Raw genomic sequence first — 21,523 nt, forward strand, 5'->3', positions numbered from 1 at the left:
GCCTATAAGATCTCTCAAGTCCAGAAGTCCTGCTCCTTGACTTCTTTCATGCCTGGGGTCCTATATGTGTCAGCCTCTAGGCTCTGACAGGTGTCAAGGATGTCAGCCCTTGACCTGTGTGTGTGTGCACTGGGGGCAAGGAATAGGAGGACCCTGGGCACTGCAGGACCCAAATCCCCACGGTGGAACCCACAGACCTCTGTTTCTAATCTCCACTCAAAAGCTGTGCGCCTCTCTCAGCAGCCCTCCAAGACACCTATCATAATCCATTCAGTGCTCTTCGGTTCTGTGAAAAACAGAAAGAGCCAATGACTTCTGGTTGCTTCAGTTTTGAGCTCCACAAAAATCCCCAAGGTGAAGAATTTCAAAGCTTGACTACTTGCTCAACAGGAGGGGATGAGGGAAGAGGAGTGTGGACAAACTCAATTTGATAACCCTACGTTTTTAGAATAGTCTCTCATCAAAATATATAAATATTTGGGTGCATAAATGTGAATTGTCTAGAGAGATCCTCGGAAATTATGAGTGGTGATTGGTGGGACTGAATCTGGGTGGGAAGCAGCCTATTTTTGTGCTTTGCAACAACCTGTAGTAGTATTGCTTGAATCCTCTACGTGGGTACATGTCATTTTTATGATGATAAAATAATTTTTAAGGTTATGAATCTGAAGAGATACAAATTATTTTTTAATTCATTAACTATGAAACACTTTTCCCAACCAAAGCTTACCTACAGCAGATATGGTTGTCCTAATTTTATGGCTCTGATTGCTGAATTCAGAGGAATTCATTGCCCAAGATTACAAGAAGGCAGAGTCAGGATTTGAACCCACGGCTGTTTTACACTTAGGTCCATGAATGCTCTTTCCTCTACTCCTGTTTTCTTCTCCTCCAGGACCCATTCATTCCACTAAGTTCTTTTCTTTCATTGCCCAAGTAATAAGGCCTGGCAAAACCCCCTTCATCAGGCCACACATCTATGCCAAATCCTTGAATACCAATAAATACCTGAAACCGTGTCTCAAAATACACTATAAAATGTAAATAAGAATGACACATAGTTCACCTCTAGTTCATACACAGCAGCAGTGTACAGGGTTAACAGTAAAACACATGGAAGAAGTTTAACATGAAATATTAGGCAAAGCCAGTTTTAAAGGAATGAAATAATCTTAGGAAAATTTAATTATACCTCTGAATGTATCATAACTGTGCATATTGTTTATCTTTATGTCAGATAAAATATAACATTATTAATAAATAGAAAATTATGGGTTGTGGCCTATTGGTTGTTTGCTTAAGGAAGCATTTCTGGTTGTTGAAAATGAGTAAGATTTTGTGTTTTATAGAATGCTATAGTTATCCATGAAGTCTATGAAGAAGGGGCAGCAGCCAGAGATGGAAGACTTTGGGCTGGTGACCAGATATTAGAGGTACATGATTTTGCATTTTATTTTATATCAGTAAATGTGGTTCCTTTCCTGATCTCGATCCATAAAGTTGTCTTTCTACTCAACTATGTCTTCACTGATTCCTCTCCCATTTAACAAAATACATATCACATTCTTTTTTTCTTCTACGTACGTTGTACAGTGGTTTAGAATCATGACAGGTTATCAATCTACATTTGTCTATGAAAAGCTTTTTTTAACTAAAAGGAAAAATGGAATTTATGGGTCTATTATTTTAATATCAAATGAGACTAATATGGCAAATTTTTTGCCTCTCCATTATACCCTACTAAATTCTTCCTAAAAACACATACATATAGACACATATGCATACACATATATACCTGATATTTTAAAGATTTCATGGCAGCCTAAATCGTATTTTCTTAATCTTGATAAATCTTTATGCCAAATGGAAGTTCATGTTTTGCCAGCAATGTTTTCAAGTTGACAAAAAATGTAAAATCTTCCCCCATGATGCTTACTAAAATTTGAAATGCTTAACTTTTTCAAATTGACTCTCATTTAGCAAAGTTGTTAAAGCCTTTTAAAAAGTACCAAAGCAGGCAGTGTCTGCACTATGGAATGGCTGAGTGAGAAGGCGATGCCAGGCGCTCTGGTAGGTGGAACTAAAGAGCTTTCTGGATGGTGTGAAACCTTTAGGCAACATTTTTCTTTTCATTGGATGAACTTAATTGAATAGTTGGCATTTTATGGTGAGCATGTGCATTTTTGCTTTGCAACTTTAATATAGCACATTACGAATGACATCATAGAATTTTATTTTTCCCTTTGGTGGTTCATTTCTGCCTCCCAAGATGAAACCAGAGATATAATTAAGGGCAGGAAACATAGCCGAGAAGGGGTTAAAGGAGAGGCCAGGCTGATTGCAAATTAAATTCAGCCCAAGTTACAGGATTTCTCTGCAGCCCTTTACTGTGTTTCATCATTGGATTAAGACATATTCCCAGTACATTCATTAAGGTACAAGTGTATGAGGTTAGAAAAATAAGCAAGACCTCTCTGGAATTGGCTTGACTGCCTTAGCGCACAACATGGTTTTTTAGTGGTCAGGAGTTTGGGGTTTCTTTGTTTTACCCTCCCCAGATTTCTAAATCAGTTGGTATTGTCATAATTGGCTTTTTAAGATGAATAGATTAAATATTTAAAATGGCACATATGCCTTGATACACAATGCCTTGATACTTATATGATTTGTAAGTCCACAAATTATAATGGTCACTTGAAACTAAATCTAACATGTTCATTATCTTGAATGTGGTGATGGGTTCACAGGTATAAATATCCATCTGGCAAAACCTATCAAATTGTACACTTTAAATTTGGGCAGTTTATTTTATATCAATTATACTTCAATAAGGATTTTTAAAAACTATTTATGTTTATATTAGATAGACCCTCTGTAACTGCTCTCTTCTATAAAGTATACTCAAGTACAAGCAAACACCCCGTAAAGGTTAACATGAATAAAGCAAATTTGTTTTAAGTGGGAGAATTTTTCAAAAATCAAGTTCACAGTTTCTTGGCAACTGGGAGCATTATATTATCTATTCTGAATGGATGGCCTATACTTCTCATTAAAGATGGCCCATGCAGGCTCCTCTCTTTCCTCAAACAAGGTCTAGTTCATGAGAGTCTAACACGTGTTTAGCTAAGAAATATAGCTCTCAATTTGGTCAGGGAACATGCTTCCTTTCTAAACAGCTTCTACTTCACATTGGACTGGTTCTGGTTGTGGCTGATGAGTACAAATGCATGATGAGGCAGCAGCAGCCTGTGACCCACAGGAGGCCTTGAGAAGACAGGCCTGTTTTCGTGGGATATTTTGAGACCATGAAACAGGGTAACACTACATCAGCGCTTTTCCAAACAATGCCCTTTCCATTCGTGAGAGTCCTCCGCGTTCCGCAAATTGGCCTTTCATGGTTTTAATGCTATCCTCATGGTAAGGTTAGGACATGCCAGGTTTTGCTTCCAAAGATAGAGTCGAATAATGTTTTGGCATGGCAAGATTTATGATTCTATTAATAGGATGAGCATCAGCTATGTCTCCTTTCTGGTTCTCCTTTTAGGCCAGTTCCTTCTCGTACCCTCCCTGCTCTGCAAGTGGGAGCAGAAGAGAGTAGAGAGTTAATGCCTGTTTTTCCCTATGCAATAAAATACGGAGGAACTGCTGCACTAGCTTTGTTTTCTTTCCTTCTCAAGAACTGGGTTCACCCACTTCCCCACATGGCCATTCTACCCAAGGGATATGGCATTCTCCCTTTGACAACTTTCCTGGAGCCTTTCTTCTCAAATAGGAAGCCCTGCTGTTTCCACCCCTCCTCCTCTACAGCCAATGTTCTAAATAATGCATACTGTGCTTCTGTAAAGCACTTACATAATACATCTCCCCACGATGTTCTAGCCACGCCGTGATATTTCTGTCATGATTATCTGCACATTTAGTGGTATCTCCTGATTTGCAGAGGAGCAAATGGAAACCAGGAACTTAGATCACTTCCATCCGAGCAGATACCATCTTGCTGGAATTTAATAGAAATTGCTTTGTAATATTAGAGCTTAATGACAATGCTTTTCATTAAAAGTATATTTGTTAGGGCCTTTCAAACGGTATTTAGAGGCTTAGAAAGTTCACCTTCAATCCAGGGAGGTAACTGGTTCTTTTTTTATTGAGTGACAGAAGTGGTCTTGTGTGCCATCTATTGGAATACAGGAAAATAATCAACTCAGACCACATTTCCTGGATATACACTTTTCCTCTTTGTGTTTCATTCACAGACAATGAAAATGTGTTCATTGGCCTAAAGTAACAGTGAATGATCATGCTGAGAGGAAAAACAGCCTTCACTGAAGTTACTTCAATTCCTTGTAAAATACCAACTTCTAACTTACACTGGACAAAACTGTGTGCCAAGCCCTGTGCCAAATGATTTACAGGGTTTATTTCAATTAATCTTCACAACACTAAGTAAATATTATTATCTCCAATTCATAGATGACACGGCAAAAGTTTGGTTTAAGTAATTTACACAGGATTTCATATAGCCAGGAAATTGGAATCAGCACTCAAACCGAAGTGCATCCATATCCAAAACCCATGTTCTTTTTTTTTTTCTTGAGACAGAATTTTGCTCCGTTGCCCAGGCTGGAGTGTAACGGCACAATCTATGCTCACTGCAACCTCCGCCTCCCAGGTTCAAACAATTCTCCTGCCTCAACCTCCCAAGTAGCTGGAATTACAGGTGCCTGCCACCACGCCTGGCTAATTTTTTGTTTTTTTAGTAGAGATGGGGTTTCACTATGTTGGCCAGGCTGGTCTTGAACTCCTGACCTCGTGATCCACTCGCCTCGCTCTCCCAAAGTGCTGGGATTACAGGCGTGAGCCACCGTGCCTGGCCCAAAACCCATGTTCTTTACCACTGTTATTCTGGATGTAGCTCATCTACGTGAACACACAAGCCACCAAGATATACTAGAAAATAAACAGCAGGCTGGGGGCAGTGGCTCAAGCCTGTAATCCCAGCACTTTGGGAGACTGAGACGGGCAGATCATGAGGTCAGGAGATCGAGACCATCCTGGCTAACTCGGTGAAACCCCGTCTCTACTAAAAAATACAAAAAAAACTAGCCGGGCGAGGTGGCGGGCGTCTGTAGTCCCAGCCACTCGGGAGGCTGAGGCAGGAGAATGGTGTTGGCGGAGCTTGCAGTGAGCTGAGATCTGGCCACTGCACTCAAGCCTGGGCAACAGAGCGAGACTCCGTCTCAAAAAAAAAAAAAGAAAGAAAATAAACAGCAGCTTGGAAATTAGGCATTTAAACATTTTCTTGGCTCACAGAATCAGCTTCAAATGACAATTCAAAAGTCACCTTCTCCAAGAAGGGTTCATTCTTCCTTTCTCCTTTCCCCGTAACCATTCTTTATGCCACTGGTCCTTAGTCTTTAGAATGTCAGAATTAAAAAACCCTTAGGGGCTGGGTGCGGTGGCTCACACCTGTAATCCCAGCACTTTGGGAGGCCGAGGCTGGCAGATCACCTGAGGTCAAGAGTTCAAGACCAGCCTGGCCAATATGGTGAAACCCTGTCTCTACTAAAAATATAAAAGTTAGCCAGGCGTGGTGGCAGACACCTGTAATCCCAGCTACTCGGGAGACTGAGGCAAGAGAATCGCTTGAACCTGGAAGGCAGAGGCTGCAGTGAGCCAGGATCGCGCCACTGTACTCCGGCCTGGGTGACAGAGTAACACCCCATCTCAAAAGAATAAAAGAAAAAGCCTTAAACCATTGCTTCATTGTACAGATAAAGGAACAAAGGTTCAGAGGCTGGCTTGACCTTCCAGTAGCACACAGGCCTGGACCAGAATAAGGAATGGAACTGACATCTTGGGGGAACACAAGCACTCTACCATCTGCCTGGTGGGCTGGACTAATCCTTCCCCTCGTTTAACTCTTCTCCTAGCTGAAACCTTGAGGGAATCACCACCCCTGACTTCTTTCTTTTGAGTCCAAGGTTACTCTGCTCCTCAATGTCTCCCTCATATGAAATTTACTAACCAATGTCAGTATTTGACTTTCTTTGTGACAGGGGATCTCCGGTAACCCATTCTAAGAGTTAATGATGAGGCAGCATGGAATAGGAACTGAGGGTGGAAGGACTGTCTTGGCTCCTCCCCCTGCTAGCTGTGTAACCTGGGTCAAGTCCTTAAACCTCTATGTGCCTCAGTTTCCTCCTCTATGAATGGTGATAGTAACAATATCTATCTCAGAGAGTTAGTATAAGGATTAAATGAGTAAATATTCATAAAGGAGTAGCACACAAGCACTGCAGAAGTATTTAAGTTAAAGAATAAATAATTTGGCTATAATGTCTATTTAACAGAAAAGGAAACAGAGGCTCAGAGAGGTTACATGACTTGGCTTTACTCAGTGCTCTTTTTGGTACACCGCTTTCTTTTTTTTTTCCTTTTCTTTTTTTTTTTTTTTTGTTTTGAGACGGAGTCTTGCTCTGTCACCCAGGCTGGAGTGCAGTGGCATGATATCTCGGCTCACTGCAAGTTCTGCCTCCCAGGTTCATGCCATTCTCCTGCCTCAGCCTCCCGAGTAGCTGAGATTACAGGCACCCGCCACCACGCCTGGCTAATTTTTTTGTGTTTTTAGTAGAGATGGAGTTTCACCGTGTTAGCCAGGATGGTCTCGATCTCCTGACCTCATGATCCACCCGCCTCGGCCTCCCAAAGTGCTGGGAGTACAGACGTGAGCCACCGCGCCCAGCCGGTACACTGCTTTCTAACGCATGGTCCTGTCTGTGCTCACTGAGAACTAGATTCCAATGAGAAGACTTCAAGGGGTCTTGGATGCTGTTAGAAATACTGTTCCCTCATCTCCTTATGGGCCTGTTATGAAGTCGTTGTGATGTGAGCAAATAAGAGTGAAGATGTCAGCCAGGCATGGTGGCTCATGCCTGTAATCCCAGCACTTTGAAAGGCCGAGGCAGGAGGATCACCTGAGTCCAGGAGTTTGAGGCCAGCCTGGGCAATATGGCAAGACCTCATCTCTCCAGAATTTAAAAAATTATCTAGACATGGTGGCACACACGTGCAGTCCCAGATACTCAGGAGGCTGAGGTTGAAGGACTGCTTGAGTCTGGGAAGTCAGGGCTGCAGTAAGGCAGTGTTCATGCCACTGCACTCCAGCCTGGGCAACAGAGCAAGACCCTATCTAAAAAAATAAGTAAATAAATGAGAGTGAAGATGTCAAATCCAATCAGCAAACTGAATATAAAAATGCTGACTAAACACTAATATTTATTTCCCTTTGATCTCAATTAAGTGAGCTAGTTAATTCCCTGCATGCACACTCTCCTGTCTCTTTCACTGGTTTCACAGTAAAGTTTGTAGCTATGTAAAACTGCATTATTGTGTATCCACCCTCTGTGCACATGTTGGGTAGGATATTTTAAGGGCCACCTCCTTTATATTCAAAGCAGCTCGTACTGCTCATGGTCACTACCTGTTTGCTTTGAGATTGGCTGGAAATTTCTAGAGATTCTTTACTGGTTAGATCAAGAAGATTCAGCAGACAGAGCAGGCAGAGGCCTCGCCATCAGCAGCCCAGCTCAGGATGCCCATTGTTCCAGGTTAATGGGGTTGACCTGAGGAACTCCAGCCACGAAGAAGCCATCACAGCCCTGAGGCAGACCCCCCAGAAGGTGCGGCTGGTGGTGTACAGAGATGAGGCACACTACCGGGATGAGGAGAACTTGGAGATTTTCCCTGTGGATCTGCAGAAGAAAGCTGGCCGGGGCCTGGGCCTGAGCATTGTTGGGAAACGGTAAAGACATGCTGTGCGAGTCGGGATCTGCCTTTTTCATCCAGAGCTCTGATGCCTGTGAACGCTGAAAGAGAAAGCCTAATGTACAGTAGTGATGGGATTTCTAAAACTGAGATATTTATGAACATTTGACAACATGGGTCATATTTCTGAGCAAGGTCTTACCAAAAAAATTGTCATATCAATATAGAATTCCAAGCCCAATCAACCCAGACTGTCATATTTCTGTACAGAGTAAGAACAGCTAGCAAGGTTCTTTCACTTGGAATTACTAAGATCTGAGTTTTGCAGAGGTTAATTAAAGCAGCCATACCCAAGAAATACCTAGTATCAAGAATGAGATTTATCCAGTGTTGGGTCAAGAGCATTGCTTCAGCATGGAAATTAACATGGAACGTTGCTTTGTGTCATACTGTTAATTTCATACTATGTTGAAACTAGTTGAGTAGACATAGTTAAGAGATAAACATAATTCTTCATGATAGTAGTTTTCTATTAAGAAAAATGTCCTGCCGGGCACAGTGGCATGTACCTGTTGTCCCAGCTATGTGGGAAGATCACTTGAGGCCAGGAGTTTGAGGCCATAGTGTGCTATGATCATGGCTGTGAATAGCCACTGCACTTGAGCCTCTCAGGAAACATAACAAGACCCCATCTGTAGATTAAAAAAAAAGAAAAGAAAAGAAAAGGAAAAAAGAAAGAAAGATGTCCCCAAAGTAATAGTTTGCACCAAAAATGTAGGTAGCTACATCCTAGTGGCCAGGCTACTCTTTTGAAATATATGTTGCTGCCGGATGCAGTGGCTCATGCCTCTAGTCCCAGCACTTTGGGAGGCCGAGGTAGTTGGATCACTTGAGGTCAGGAGTTCAAGACCAGCCTCACCAATATGGTGAAACCCCATCTCTACTAAAAAATACAAAAAAATTAGCCAGGCGTGGTGGCAGGTGCCTGTAATCCTAGCTACTCAGGAGGCTGAGGCAGGAGAATTGCTTGAACCCAGGAGGCAGAGTTTGCAGTGAGCCGAGATCATGCCATTGCATTCCAGCCTGGGCAACAAGAGCTAAACTCCATCTCAAAAGTAAACAAATAAATAAATAATAAATAAAAAGAAATGCATGTTGCCTAGGCCAGGCATAGTGGCTCACGTCTGTAATCCCAACACTTTGGGAGGCTGAGGTGGGAGGATCACTTGAGGTGAGGAATTCAAGATCAGTCTGGCAACACAGCAAGACTTGTCTCTAAAACAGTTTTTTAAATAAAGAAAAATGAAGTCTATACTGCTTAACAGTAGCTTGTTCCAGGATGATATTACTAAGTTTCTCTTGCAGTGAATTGGAAAGGTAAGTAATAGCTTGAAACAAAGCCTGGCTTCCATGGTTTACTGGCTTTTAGGTATCTAGTATGTGTTTATCCCAACAGGACTATAGGATTTCCAGGTAATATCCTAATATGGCCTTAAAGTGTATCGACCATGTTGTTAAGGAAGAAATTAAGTTGGTTTTATGCATGTTACGTTATATGCCCTCACAGACCTCTGGTGACTAGCCTACTGCTTTTGTTCAACAGTCCAAGCTGTTATTAAAATAAAAATATTAGCTACAATTTTTGAGTACTGATTTTGGGCCAAGTATTGTGCTGTCATAATCTCATTTTTTTTTTTTTTTACTTCAGCACCATAAAACCATCACTCTAAAAATGTATTACCGAACCAAAAAAGCTGAGTCTCTTACATTTCTAAACAAAAATCAGTGCACATGTGGATGCAGAGCAACTGACAGAGCCAGTGCTGAAGTTTGCTTTCTTGTTTTGACGCATATGTATACCTGGTGCAGTTTCATTTAGAGTAATGTTTTTTGCTTTTAGTGAACATCAGTATTTCAGGTTGAGTTTGTAAGGAGCATTTACATTCCTTAGCACAAAAACTTGCATGGTAAAGGATGTATCATTCTCAAAAGTCACAATTTTCTTTGACTAACAATTCCATCACTACGACTTTATCTTAAAGATATACTTACAGATATTCATTGCTTGTTGTTTGCAATAGTTAAAGAATGGAAATAACCTGTATGTCCATCAGTAAGCTACTGGTAAGTGAAATTATGAAACATCATAGAATAGTATGTAGCCATTTAAAAAATGAGGAAGCTCCATGTGCTGATAAAGACGAATTGCCAAGGTATGAAAGAAACAAAAAGAAAATAAAACTAGGCCGGGCGTGGTGGCTCAAGCCTGTAATCCCAGCACTTTGGGAGGCCGGGACGGGCGGATCACGAGGTCAGGAGAACGAGACCATCCTGGCTAACACGGTGAAACCCCGTCTCTACTAAAAAATACAAAAAATTAGCCGGGCGAGGTGGCAGGCACCTGTAGTCCCAGCTACTCGGGAGGCTGAGGCAGGAGAATGGTGTGAACCCGGGAGGCGGAGCTTGCAGTGAGCTGAGATCCGGCCACTGCACTCCAGCCTGGGCGACAGAGCGAGACTCCGTCTCAAAAAAAAAAAAAAAAAGAAAAAAAAAAGAAAAGAAAACTGGAAGAAGAAAGGAGTATATGTGTGTGTATCGTGTCACATACACACGTATTATGGATGGAAATATTAGGTTGTGCCAATACTGCACTGCTGTATGGTATTAACAGAAATGGAAGCGGAGTGTTTATTTCTGACATCGTGAAAGGCGGAGCCGCAGACCTGGATGGGAGATTGATTCAGGGAGATCAGATCTTATCTGTGAATGGGGAGGACATGAGAAATGCCTCACAGGAGACAGTGGCCACCATCCTAAAGGTGAGTTGCTAGGCTGCTTTTTACTCAGCTGGCACAACTGAAGTCCAGTGGGAACTGTTCAGTCTAGCTTGATTATAAAATGGGTTGGACTTTATGCTAACTCTAGTTTTTACTGGAAATTTAATCTCTGATTATTTTAAATGAGCAGGAATAGCTTTAAAAGAAAGTTCTGTTATGTTGACTAACAGAATGAAAGGGAACCTGCTTTGGGATTTCACAAGCAAGTTCTTCATACTTGTGAACATTCTGAGTATCCGTGACTGTTCTCTAAATGCTTTTGATGAGATGGGCCCTCCAGGAGCCACGGAATTCATCCTCCTCTCTCTAGGGCTATGCCTATTGCTTTCATTACCCTTTTATAATTCATGGCTGCAGGAAGAGGCTCTGTTAAGATATTTCAGAATGTAAATGCTACTACTTTTCATTTCTGTTCTTTTCTTGCCTTTCCAAGTGTGCACAGGGGCTTGTGCAGCTAGAGATTGGAAGACTCCGAGCTGGTTCCTGGACCTCCGCAAGAAAGACATCACAGAACAGTCAGGTTGTCGATGGCTTCTCATCAGACTGACTCACTCTTCTGCCCCCATTGGCAGAAAACTCCCCATTTAATAAATGATTGTTTGGAAATAATATCTAATGTACAGCATATTCACAGCACCAAGTTTAGTGAATTTTCATGTGTTTGAAATAAAAATGAAAGGCGGGATGGAAATTCATTAATCCCTCGATTTTTCTCTCTATTGCTTGCAAATGTTTTCTTAGAACCACTTTTCTCTCTCACTATTAGTTTTTTGTTGCCTGTGCACGCATGTACACAGCTGTGTTTATTTAAAAAAAAGGCAACATCTGGTGGCAATTTGACCCTCATTAGCACAACATTGTTCTATTCATTCAATTAAATATTGCTGTAAAGTTAACTTGTGACTAGCCACTCACACATGGCTGAGGGCAATTAATGGCATATTCCTAGGAGAACCAAGTGTGGGGTTTTTTCCTGTGGGAGGGAGGCCTTAGTGGGTGATATTTTGTGGGTTAGCAAACATCTTATATTTATTTGCAAGGCTGATGTAAGTGCCATTTTTTTTTTAGCAAAGTATATTTAACTATATTTTTTTCATTGTAATGGCTGACAAAATCAAGATGGTAGACTGTATGGTTAGCCCCATGTGGTACATAATGAGACTATAGAAACTGATATGCGACCCCTTAGTCTCCTCTCTGGGTTATGGATAGGCCGCCTTAGTTTTGAGGTTAAAAGCATGACTTTTGGTCCCCTGCCTGGTTGCCTTATTTCTGAAGCCTCTCCAAGGCCTTTGTTCAGAAGATGCTCTGATCTTACAGTTAGCCCACAGGTACTTCTGGAAAGCTATTAGCCGCCTCCTGTTCCTCACTGGTGTTAAAAAATGAGTGAGGAAAATACCATTGTTCAGATAGGCTTACAGACTAGCTGGCTTATCTTAGGGAATCTTCAAAGCAGTCAAACCCAGTAAACACCATATTAAGTTTGAAACCCTTTTTTTTTTCATTTCTGGCTTACATAATGGGCAGCAAATATCTAAGACATGGTGCTGCTGTAGGATTGCATGAGTTAATAGTTAGTGATGATATTGGCCAGACTTCTATCAACAAACAAAACAGTTGTCTAGCCAGGATTCTTCCTTAATGGAAGACTCATCTTTGTTGAATGATTTCATTAAAGCCTTATTATATACAGAAAAATAAGAATGAAGCTATCCAGAGGAGCTTCCACTGAATCTCAGTCCAGATGGAGTTTGGCAAAAAGAAGGAAAAGGCATCTCAGACAGGGAAAATAGCATACACAAAGGCACAAAGAGGTAACAGGAGTTTGTGTGATTTAAGAAAAGTTTGGACTGATCAATAGGTAAGGTAGTAGATAGAACTGGATTTCTGTCCCTCTTGAGGAGTGTATGTGAGCATCTTCATAATTATTTATTTATTTATTTTTGAGACAGAGTCTCACTCTGTTGCCCAGGTTGGAGTGCAGTGCAATCTTGGCTTACTGTAATCTCTGCCTCCTGGGTTCAAGTGAGTCTCCTGCCTCAGCCTCTCAAGTAGCTGGGACTACAGGTGCCCGCCACCACATCCGGCTAATTTTTGTACGTTTAGTAGAGACAGGGTTTCGAAACATCATGGTCAGGCTGGTCTCAAACTCCTGATCTCAGGTGATCCACCCACCTCAGCCTCCCAAAGTATTGGGATTACAGGCATGAGCCATTGCGCCCAGGTGCATCTTCGTAATTTTTAAGTTCACACTTAAAGACAGAACTAGCAAATTTAGAAGCTGCATCATTAAATATCAAAAAAAAAAAAAAAAAAACCTATCATCATCACTTACCTGGTATATGAATGTGAGCTGTCATATTTTAGAAACCTGAGACAAAGTATCAAATGCTTTGCCCTACTCTTCTTGCACAGAATTTTAATTTCAGAGGGTAGGAGTTTAATTCAATTTTTGAAAACAGTAAACATATCATCACCTTGGTTAAAATTATGGGTGAGATAGAAGAGTTTGCCCTATTTGGCTAATTAGAAGAAGGCTGGTAGCCGACTGTGAAAAGGAAATGTCTTCCCATCATGATGAGTTGAAGACTGACCCTGGTGGGCAAAAACAAGATTCCATTGCCAAACATTTTTACATCCAGACCTGTTTTAAAAATCAGGATCTTGTAGGAACACAGATTTCCTTCTGAATAGTTACAAAATAGGGAGATAAATGCCTTCTTTTGAGCACTAAGGAGAATAAGCTGTTGACTTAATTTATAGAAAGTGAGTTCATTAAGAGAGAAATAACTTCTAGCTTTGGGGCCACCAAGCGTCTTTTTTTAAAGTGACTTTCCCCACAAACCAGGAAGAAATTTCCTTACCCTGCAGAGGAAGGAATTCTTGCGAGATCTTTTCCTCAGTCAACTAAGGCAACACAGCCAGGCAAAGTGTACTTTTATAAATGTCTTGGGGCCGGGCGTGGTGGCTCATACCTGTAATCCCAGCACTTTGGGAGATCGAGGTGGGCAGATCACTTGAGGGCCAGAGTTTAAGACCAGCCTGGCCAAAGAGCCTGGTGAAGCCCTGTCTGTACTAAAGATTAGCTGGGCATGGTGGTGGGCTCCTGTAATCCCAGCTACTCGGGAGGCTGAGGCAGGAAAATCGCTTAAATCTGGGAGGCGGAGGTTGCAGTGAGCTGAAACTGCGCCAGTGCACTCCAGCCTGGGTGACAGAGGGAGACTCCTCAAAAATTATAATACAATACAATAAAGGTCTTGGCAAACACATCTTTCTGAAATTTTTTAAAGGCAAAAGTTATAATATGCTGCACTTCCTGTTCTGAGTAGTTATCTATTATAGTACCATTTATTTAAATCATATCCTTTAAGGAAAAATATAAAAACACTCTTTTAAATGTATATAGCCACTGTGAAGTATATTGAGATCTGCAACTTACTTTGAAATGAATTTAAAAAAAGAAATAGATGAGTGATGAATAGATAAATAACTATGTGATAAAGGAAACATAGCAAAATACTAATTGTGAAATGTAGGTGCCATTTATATGGACGTCTATTGTATAATTCAGCTTTTCTATATATTTGAGGGTTTTCATATTTTAGGAATTAAAATATTAAGCAAAATTTTCATCAGAGAGTTAAGAAAATGTACCAAATTATAATTTATGAACTGATAACGGTGATCTTAGGCTTAGCTTAAAGTTTTGATGCAGAATAATTCATTAGAAAAAATTATTCATTATTTGCAATACTGTTGTCTATATAAAGAAGGCTCTTCACTATGTATACAATTTTTGTTGAATAGCCACTAGCCTTAAAAGACTACACAGTATTAACCTCACATATTCATTTAAATGAATAAAGGGACAAGTAATGGAGGTCTAGCAGATTGGACTAAATTATTACAGATTCCAGGAAAATATTTGAGAAAAAATGTTATATATCCCTAAAACAAGCCTTTTTAAAAACCCTTGAGATTTGGTGCTTTTTTCCCCACAATTGAGGGTTCTATTTTGGCAGGTTTCTGCTAATCAAGGTCTTATTATACTTGTTTTAGCAAAATACATAATACATTTTAGGTAATAAGGGAATACCCAAATACATTTTGGGTAATAAGGTTGACTGTAACCCCAAATGAAACATAGTGCCCATTAGCTGACTATATATACATAAACACTATGTGGCAACCTAGGAAAATGGTTTTGATTTTATGTGGAGCAAGAACAGCTGAAATGATTGTATGTTCTTCATCTTGGTGATTGAAACCATATACAAAAGCACATATAATGGAGAAAGCAATGGGGGAAATGTCTAAATGGGATTGGGTTGAGGTAGTAAGAGAATAAGTGTGGGTGATTTTTGTTTTCTTTCTCGGCCTCTTCATGATTTTCTGTTAGATGGTTATGGTGACATCAGTAATTGGCACACTAATGGATAAGTATGCATTTTGGGGGCCAAGTCAGTGTCTGCACACAGGTGACCCCTGGGTCTTTCTTTCAGGGCAGTCAACAGAGCGCACACAGCAGCTGTCATCCCTCCTTCGCTCCTGTCATCACTGGCCTGCAAAACCTGGTTGGCACAAAAAGAGTTTCAGATCCTTCCCAGAAAAATTCAGGTATTACACAGACACACCCACAGCAAAACTATCCTGTTACCCAAATTTAAAATATATATATATATATATATATATGTATGTATGTATGTGTGTGTGTGTGTTTTTAAAAAGTCCTCTTTAATTTAAATGTTTTTTAATTTTTTGAGCTTGGCTGCATAAGCTGAGCTTTCTGAAAGGCCTGTTCTGAAGGTAAGAAAGCCGTAGAGATTCCTTCAGTGGTGGTCAGGCACGGTGGCTCATGCCTGTAATCCCAGCACTTTGGGAGGGCCATGGCAGGCAGATTACCTGAGGTCAGGAGTTCGAGACCAACCTGGCCAACATGGCGAAACCCCGTCTCTATTAATACAAAAAAATTAGCTGGTTGTGGTGGCACACGACTGTAGTCCCAGCTACTTGGGAGGCTGAGGCAGGAGAATTGCTTGAACCTGGAGTGGGTGGTAGAGGTTGCAGTGAGCCGAGATGGTGCCACTGCACTCCAGCTTGGGTGACAGAGCAACACTCCGTCTCAAGGAAAAAAAAAAAATTCCTTCAGTGGCACAACACAGAGCACCTGAAAAACAGAAAAGCAGAAAGCTGGAGTGCATCATAAAGTAAAATTATTTACAAAGAGAAAATTAATAAATTACAGGTCACTGAAGAAAGGTGAGAAGTGTGTATACCTTCTATGGGAAAATTGGGCCAGTTAAAAAGAAAAAAAAGTGTGTATATCCTTGGGGACAGGATGGGACAAGAGGTCCTTTTAAGTCTTTTGTTGAATGGAGGGTTATCTTTGATTAAGGTAGAAAAAAATGTACAATGAAACACAGATGACTCTGCTGGACGCGGTGGCTCATGCCTGTAGTCCTAGCACTTTGGGAGACCAAGGCGGGCGGATCACCTGAGGTCAGGAGTTCGAGACCAGCCTGGCCAGCATGGAGAAACCTCGCCTCTACTAAAAATACAAAAATTAGCCGGGCGTGGTGGCACATGCCTGTAATCGCAGCTACTCGGGAGGCCGAGGCAGGAGAATCGCTTGAACCCAAGAGGCAGAGATGGCAGTGAGCTGAGATCGAACCACTGCACTCCAGCCTGGGTGACAGAGTGAGACTCCATCTAAAAAAAACAAAACAAAACACAAATGACTCAATCCTCCAAGCATTTACTCACCATGTTCCAGGCAGCTGCTGCTATATAGCGCATCAACTTTTGTCAGACCAAATGATTATGGCCACATCAATCTCAGACAGAGAGCACTTCTTAAAAATAGAGGACACAGCAGGCTGGGTACGGTGGGTCACTTGAGGTTGAGAGTTTGAGACCAGCCTGGCCAACTTGGTGAAACCGGGTCTCTACTAAAAATACAAAAATTAGCTGGGCATGGTGGCGGGCGCCTGTAATCCCAGCTGTTTGGAGGCAGAGGCAGGAGAATTGCTTGTATCTGGGAGGCAGAGGTTGCAGTGAGCTGAGATGGTGCCACTGCACTCCAGCCTGGGTGACAAAGCGAGACTTGTCTCAAAAGAAAAAAAAAAGAGGACATGGCCCCTGGTGACTTGGCTACCAGTATGGATGCTGAGGAGGGGTGTACAATACCTGCTTGCTTTAGTGTCTTATCTTGAAAGACCGAGAAAATGAAACCATTTTTCATGGGACAATATTATATCCTAAATATATTATTTTTTAATGTTAAAAAGTTAATTGTGTTGCTTCTTTATAGGCACAGATATGGAACCAAGGACTGTTGAGATAAACAGGGTAAGTCAGTCATTTTGCTATATATGTTTTTCTGGTTTGTGTTGGATTTGCATTAAATGTACATTTTCCCCAATACAATTTATTGGATTGTAAGTGTGCTCTTTCAAGTTACTGAGATAAAAATATGGTCTAAATAACATCAATAAATAGACTTAGAAAAGTACAGTAGAGCACAGAGATGACCTCTATGAATTTTTTGGCAAATCTCATCCACTATATTCTGTGCCTGTAAGTTTTATTTTTTTTTTTCAATCTTAGTCTTTTAACCTGTACATGTAAAGTTTTATAAAACAAAAATGGTATCATGTGGCACATACTAAGTGAGTATTTTTTGACAGCATGTGGCATGATTTTTATTGATTTCATAGTACTCCAGCATATGAATGTGCTATAAGTTTCTTTTCTTTTTTTTTTTTTTTTTTTTGAGACAGAGTCTTGCTCTGTCACCCAGGCTGGAGTGCAGTGGCGTGATCTCAGCTCACTGCAAGCTTCGCCTCCCAGGTTCACACCATTCTCCTGCCTCAGTCTCCCGAGTAGCTAGGACTACAGGCGCCTGCTACCACACCTGGCTAATTTTTTGTGTTTTTAGTAGAGACAGGGTTTCACCGTGTTAGCCAGGATGATTTTGATCTCCTGACCTCATGATCTGCCCGCCTGAGCCTCCCAGAGTGCTGGGATTACAGGAGTGAGCCACTGCACCCAGCCAAACATGCTATAAGTTTCTTAACCAGTTTCCTATTATTGAACAATTAGCATATTTCTCGATTTTTGCTATCTTTTATAGTAAAACATCTTTATATTTTTGCCCATATCATGAGTAATTTCCTCAGGATTAATTCCTAGAAATGAAATTTCGGGGTCAAAAGCCAAGTTTGTTATTAGAGACTTTTATACATGTTGCTAAATTCCGCTTTTGAGAAGATTGTATAAGATGTATTTCAGTTCATAAATTTGTTGAACCCTGATTTTCGGACTCCTCTGTGATGATATCTAATGAAAGTAGACTCTTTTTTTCTTTTTCTTTTTCTTTTTGAGATGGAGTCACTGTGTCGCCCAGGCTGGAATGCAGTGGCGCGATCTCAGCTCAGTGCAACCTCCACCTCCGGGGTTCAAGCAATTTTCGTGCCTCAGTCTCCCAAGTAGCTGAGACTACAGGCATGCACCACCACGCCTGGTTAATTTTTGTATTTTCTGTAGAGGCACAGTTTCTCCATGTTGGCCTGGCTAGTCTCGAACTCCTGCCATCAAGTGATCCAACCTCCTCAGCCTTCTGAAGTGCTGGGATTATAGGCATGAGCCACCAGCCCCGGCCAAAAGTAGACTTTTATTTTGCTCACTTTGACCTAAATGAGGGGTTCAAGAACAAATAACGACCTTGTTGTAATCATGGTAATCCACTGCAGTAAAGTGATATCCAGCAGAGCTTACTTCTCTAGATTTAATGATACCTCTGTTTGAGAGCATTCTACCATTTATTAGTTGCATTAGTTTGCTAGATCTGCAGTTACAAAACACCCCAGACTGGGTGGCTTAAACAACGGGAATTTATTTTCTCACAGTTCTGAAGGCTAGATCCAAGATGAAGGTGTCTGCACGTTTGGTTTTTCCTGAGGCCCCCCTCCTTGGAATGCAGATGTCCGCTTTCTTGCTGTAGCCTCACGTGGCCTTTTTTGTGTGTCACTCATCATCCCTGGTGTCTCTCCTATGTCCTAATCTTTTCTTATAAGGACACCAGTCACATTGGACTGGGGCTCACCCTGGCCTCATTTTAAAGGCCCTATCTCCAAATACAGTCACATTTTGAGGCCCTGGTACTTAGGGCTTCAGCATGTGATTCTTAGGGGGACACAATTCAGCCTGTACATTAGCTGTACAGCTGGGTGTGGTGGCTCATACCTGTAATCCCAGCATTGTGGGAGGCCGAGGTGGGAGGATCACTGAACCCAGTAGTTTGAGACCAGCCTGGGCAATATGGGGAAACTCTGTCTCTACAAATAATTTTTTTTTTAATTAGTCAGGCATGGTGGTGCATGCCTGTGGTCTATTTGGGAGGCTGAAGTGGGAGGATCACTTGAGCTCAGGAGGTTGAGGCTGCAGTGAGCCGTGATCATGCCACGGCACTCCAGCCTGGGCGACAGAGTAAAACCCTGTCTCAAAAAAAAAAAAAAAAAAAAAGGCCATTAGCTCTATAATAGTTAGCAAGTCAACCTCAACCTCAATTTTCGCGTCTGTAGAATGGGAGTGATAACACTAACTTACCTCAAAGGTAAATATTGTTGTGTGGATTAAGTGAGGTAATGAATGTAATATCTTTAGCATAGTACCTAGTGCATCGGGAATGCCTAGGAAGTGGCTCTGTTGTTATTAGCTACAGCTTTGACTAAATCTGCCTTATTTGTTCCCAGTATTTTTCCACCAGAGTAGCAACTCAAATGTTCCTATCATGGGGAAGCTAAATGTACCAACAGTATAGATAATTATGGATAAATTAAGGAAACATCATGATGGATTTAAACAAAGCCAAAAAATTATTGCATACATTTCTCCCCTAAGATTTCAAAAATAATATTATTTTATATTTCCTTAGTCATTTCAGCCACTTGTTTTTACAGGCTTTTGTAATAAAGCCTGCTCCTACCTACCCTATTCTACCACACGTGAGCCAAGCAGAAATTTCTTTCTTTTTTTTTCTGAGAGAGTCTCGCTCTGTTGCCCAGACTGGAGTGCACTGGTACAATCTCGGCTCACTGAAACCTCCACCTCCCAGGTTCAAGTCATTGTCCTCCCTCAGCCTCCCAAGTAATTGGGATTACAGGTGCATGCCACCATGCCCAGCTAATTTTTTGTATTTTCATTAGAGACAGAGTTTCACCATGCTGGCCTGGCTGGTCTCAAACTCCTGACCTCAAGTGATCCACCCACCTCGGCCTCCCAAAGTGCTGGGATTACAGGAGTGAGCCACCGCACTCAGCCTCTAAGCTTCTGCTATGCTGGTTTGGGTCTGTCCCACACATACGTAGCCTGAGAGTTCTGTGGGTTCACAAACAGAACTGAGGATTCGTTTTCTTCAGCTTCCTCTACTCTGCTTTTCTTCTCTTTCCCTCTTTTTCCTGATTCTTCTGCCTAGAAGGATGGAATTTCTATCTGAATGTTAGCATTCAGCCTACCTTTCCAGCTCCTTGACTGGGAATCGCCCTCAGGGTAAAGCTGCCAGGAAAAAAATAAAACTGGGAATTTCCCCTCGCTGCTGTCGTTTCTCCGAGTTTTGACTCCCCACCACACTTTATTTGGTTTCTTTTTGTTTCAGAGGCTCCAGGTAGTTGTTTTTTACATTTTGACTAGACATCTTGATTGTAACCAGCAGGAGAGAGATGCTGTCACGTGTCTGTGCTACCATGCCAGAACTGGGACTTGTCATTTGTTCTTTTAGTGATTTTAAAAATATTAACCCTATGATACTAATGTGGGAAAAGACTGGACTAGAGCCAAGTCTCTTCACCAGAGTCCATCTTGGGGAACATTTTCAGCCACATTTTATGTCTCTCTTCAAACTGTTGTCACTACAGTGGGTGTCCTCTCAGATCCTTTGTTTTAACGCAGTCTTTTAAAGCCAAATGTGTTTGTTCACACCCAGAAGAGCATAGTATGTGTGGCAGTTTAATCATAAACACCATATGAGAATATACTTGCCAAGTCTGCATCAGAATTGGCCACTAAACTAAGCAGCTGCATAGGGCGTTGTGTGTGTGCGCGTGTGTGTGTGTGTGTGTGTTTAATTTACTCCTGCTATTGCCTTTTATTGAGCCTTTTCTGTAGGCCATGAGTGTGCCATACCATCTCATTTAATGCTCAGACCAACACTGTCAGGTATGTAGTATTCTTCTCATTTTATATATAGAGATGGAGGCTTTAAGAGGTAGTCAGCCTAAATAACAAACAGAGAGGCTCTCTAAAAGAAAATGGTGTTTATTGAGGAATGGGAATATGCGGGCCATGGTAGACTACGTGCATATTCAGGCAGGTAAGGAAAATAAAAGTTTTTAGAGGACAAAATGAGGAATATATAATTATTTTGAGATAATTATCCTTGGCTACAAAGATTAATAACAGGGGTGACACACAGCCCAAGGCTGGACAGGCATTTGCCGGACAAATGCACTTGTGGAAACTTTTTTTTATGTAAGGTTGTGACGTCCTTCCTGCAGGGTTGTGGTTTTTGCAGTCTTTTGTGATAATTTTTGTTATCAGACATACAAGCCTGAGAACCCTTTCTTCATAGCCTTTCCTGGCTCTATTGGTAAGGATTTTTTTTTTAACACAAGTGACTCCAATTTGATTCTGACAATTTTCACAAGGTTAAGTAACTTCCCCCAAGACCCCACAACTAATTAAGAGCTAGAGCTGGGGCTGGGCACGGTGGCTCACACCTGTAATCCCAGCACTCTAAGAGACCAAGACGGGTGGATCACCTGAGGTCAGGAGTTCAAGACTAGCCGGGCCAACATGGTGAAGCCCTGTCTCTACTAAAAATACAAAAAATTAGCCAAGCGTGATGGCGTGCACCTGTAATCCTA

The 21,523-nt window shown here is 41.4% G+C and overlaps 1 protein-coding gene across 5 annotated transcripts in view; it reads left to right on the forward strand.

Annotated features, from left to right (window-relative positions):
- PATJ (PATJ crumbs cell polarity complex component) overlaps positions 1-21,523 on the forward strand; it is a 396,968-nt gene that overhangs the window by 340,648 nt on the left and 34,797 nt on the right. For all 5 annotated transcript variants that reach the window (XM_031669412.1, XM_031669417.1, XM_031669416.1 and 2 more), the window contains 6 exons: positions 1,350-1,433; positions 7,608-7,801; positions 10,436-10,583; positions 11,035-11,121; positions 15,104-15,218; positions 16,912-16,949. In XM_031669412.1, coding sequence (XP_031525272.1) covers positions 1,350-1,433; positions 7,608-7,801; positions 10,436-10,583; positions 11,035-11,121; positions 15,104-15,218; positions 16,912-16,949 — 666 coding nt within the window. The remainder of the gene's footprint in view (positions 1-1,349; positions 1,434-7,607; positions 7,802-10,435; positions 10,584-11,034; positions 11,122-15,103; positions 15,219-16,911; positions 16,950-21,523) is intronic.

Source organism: Papio anubis, chromosome 1 (assembly GCF_008728515.1).
Source record: "Papio anubis isolate 15944 chromosome 1, Panubis1.0, whole genome shotgun sequence".
Lineage (NCBI taxonomy): Eukaryota > Metazoa > Chordata > Mammalia > Primates > Cercopithecidae > Papio > Papio anubis.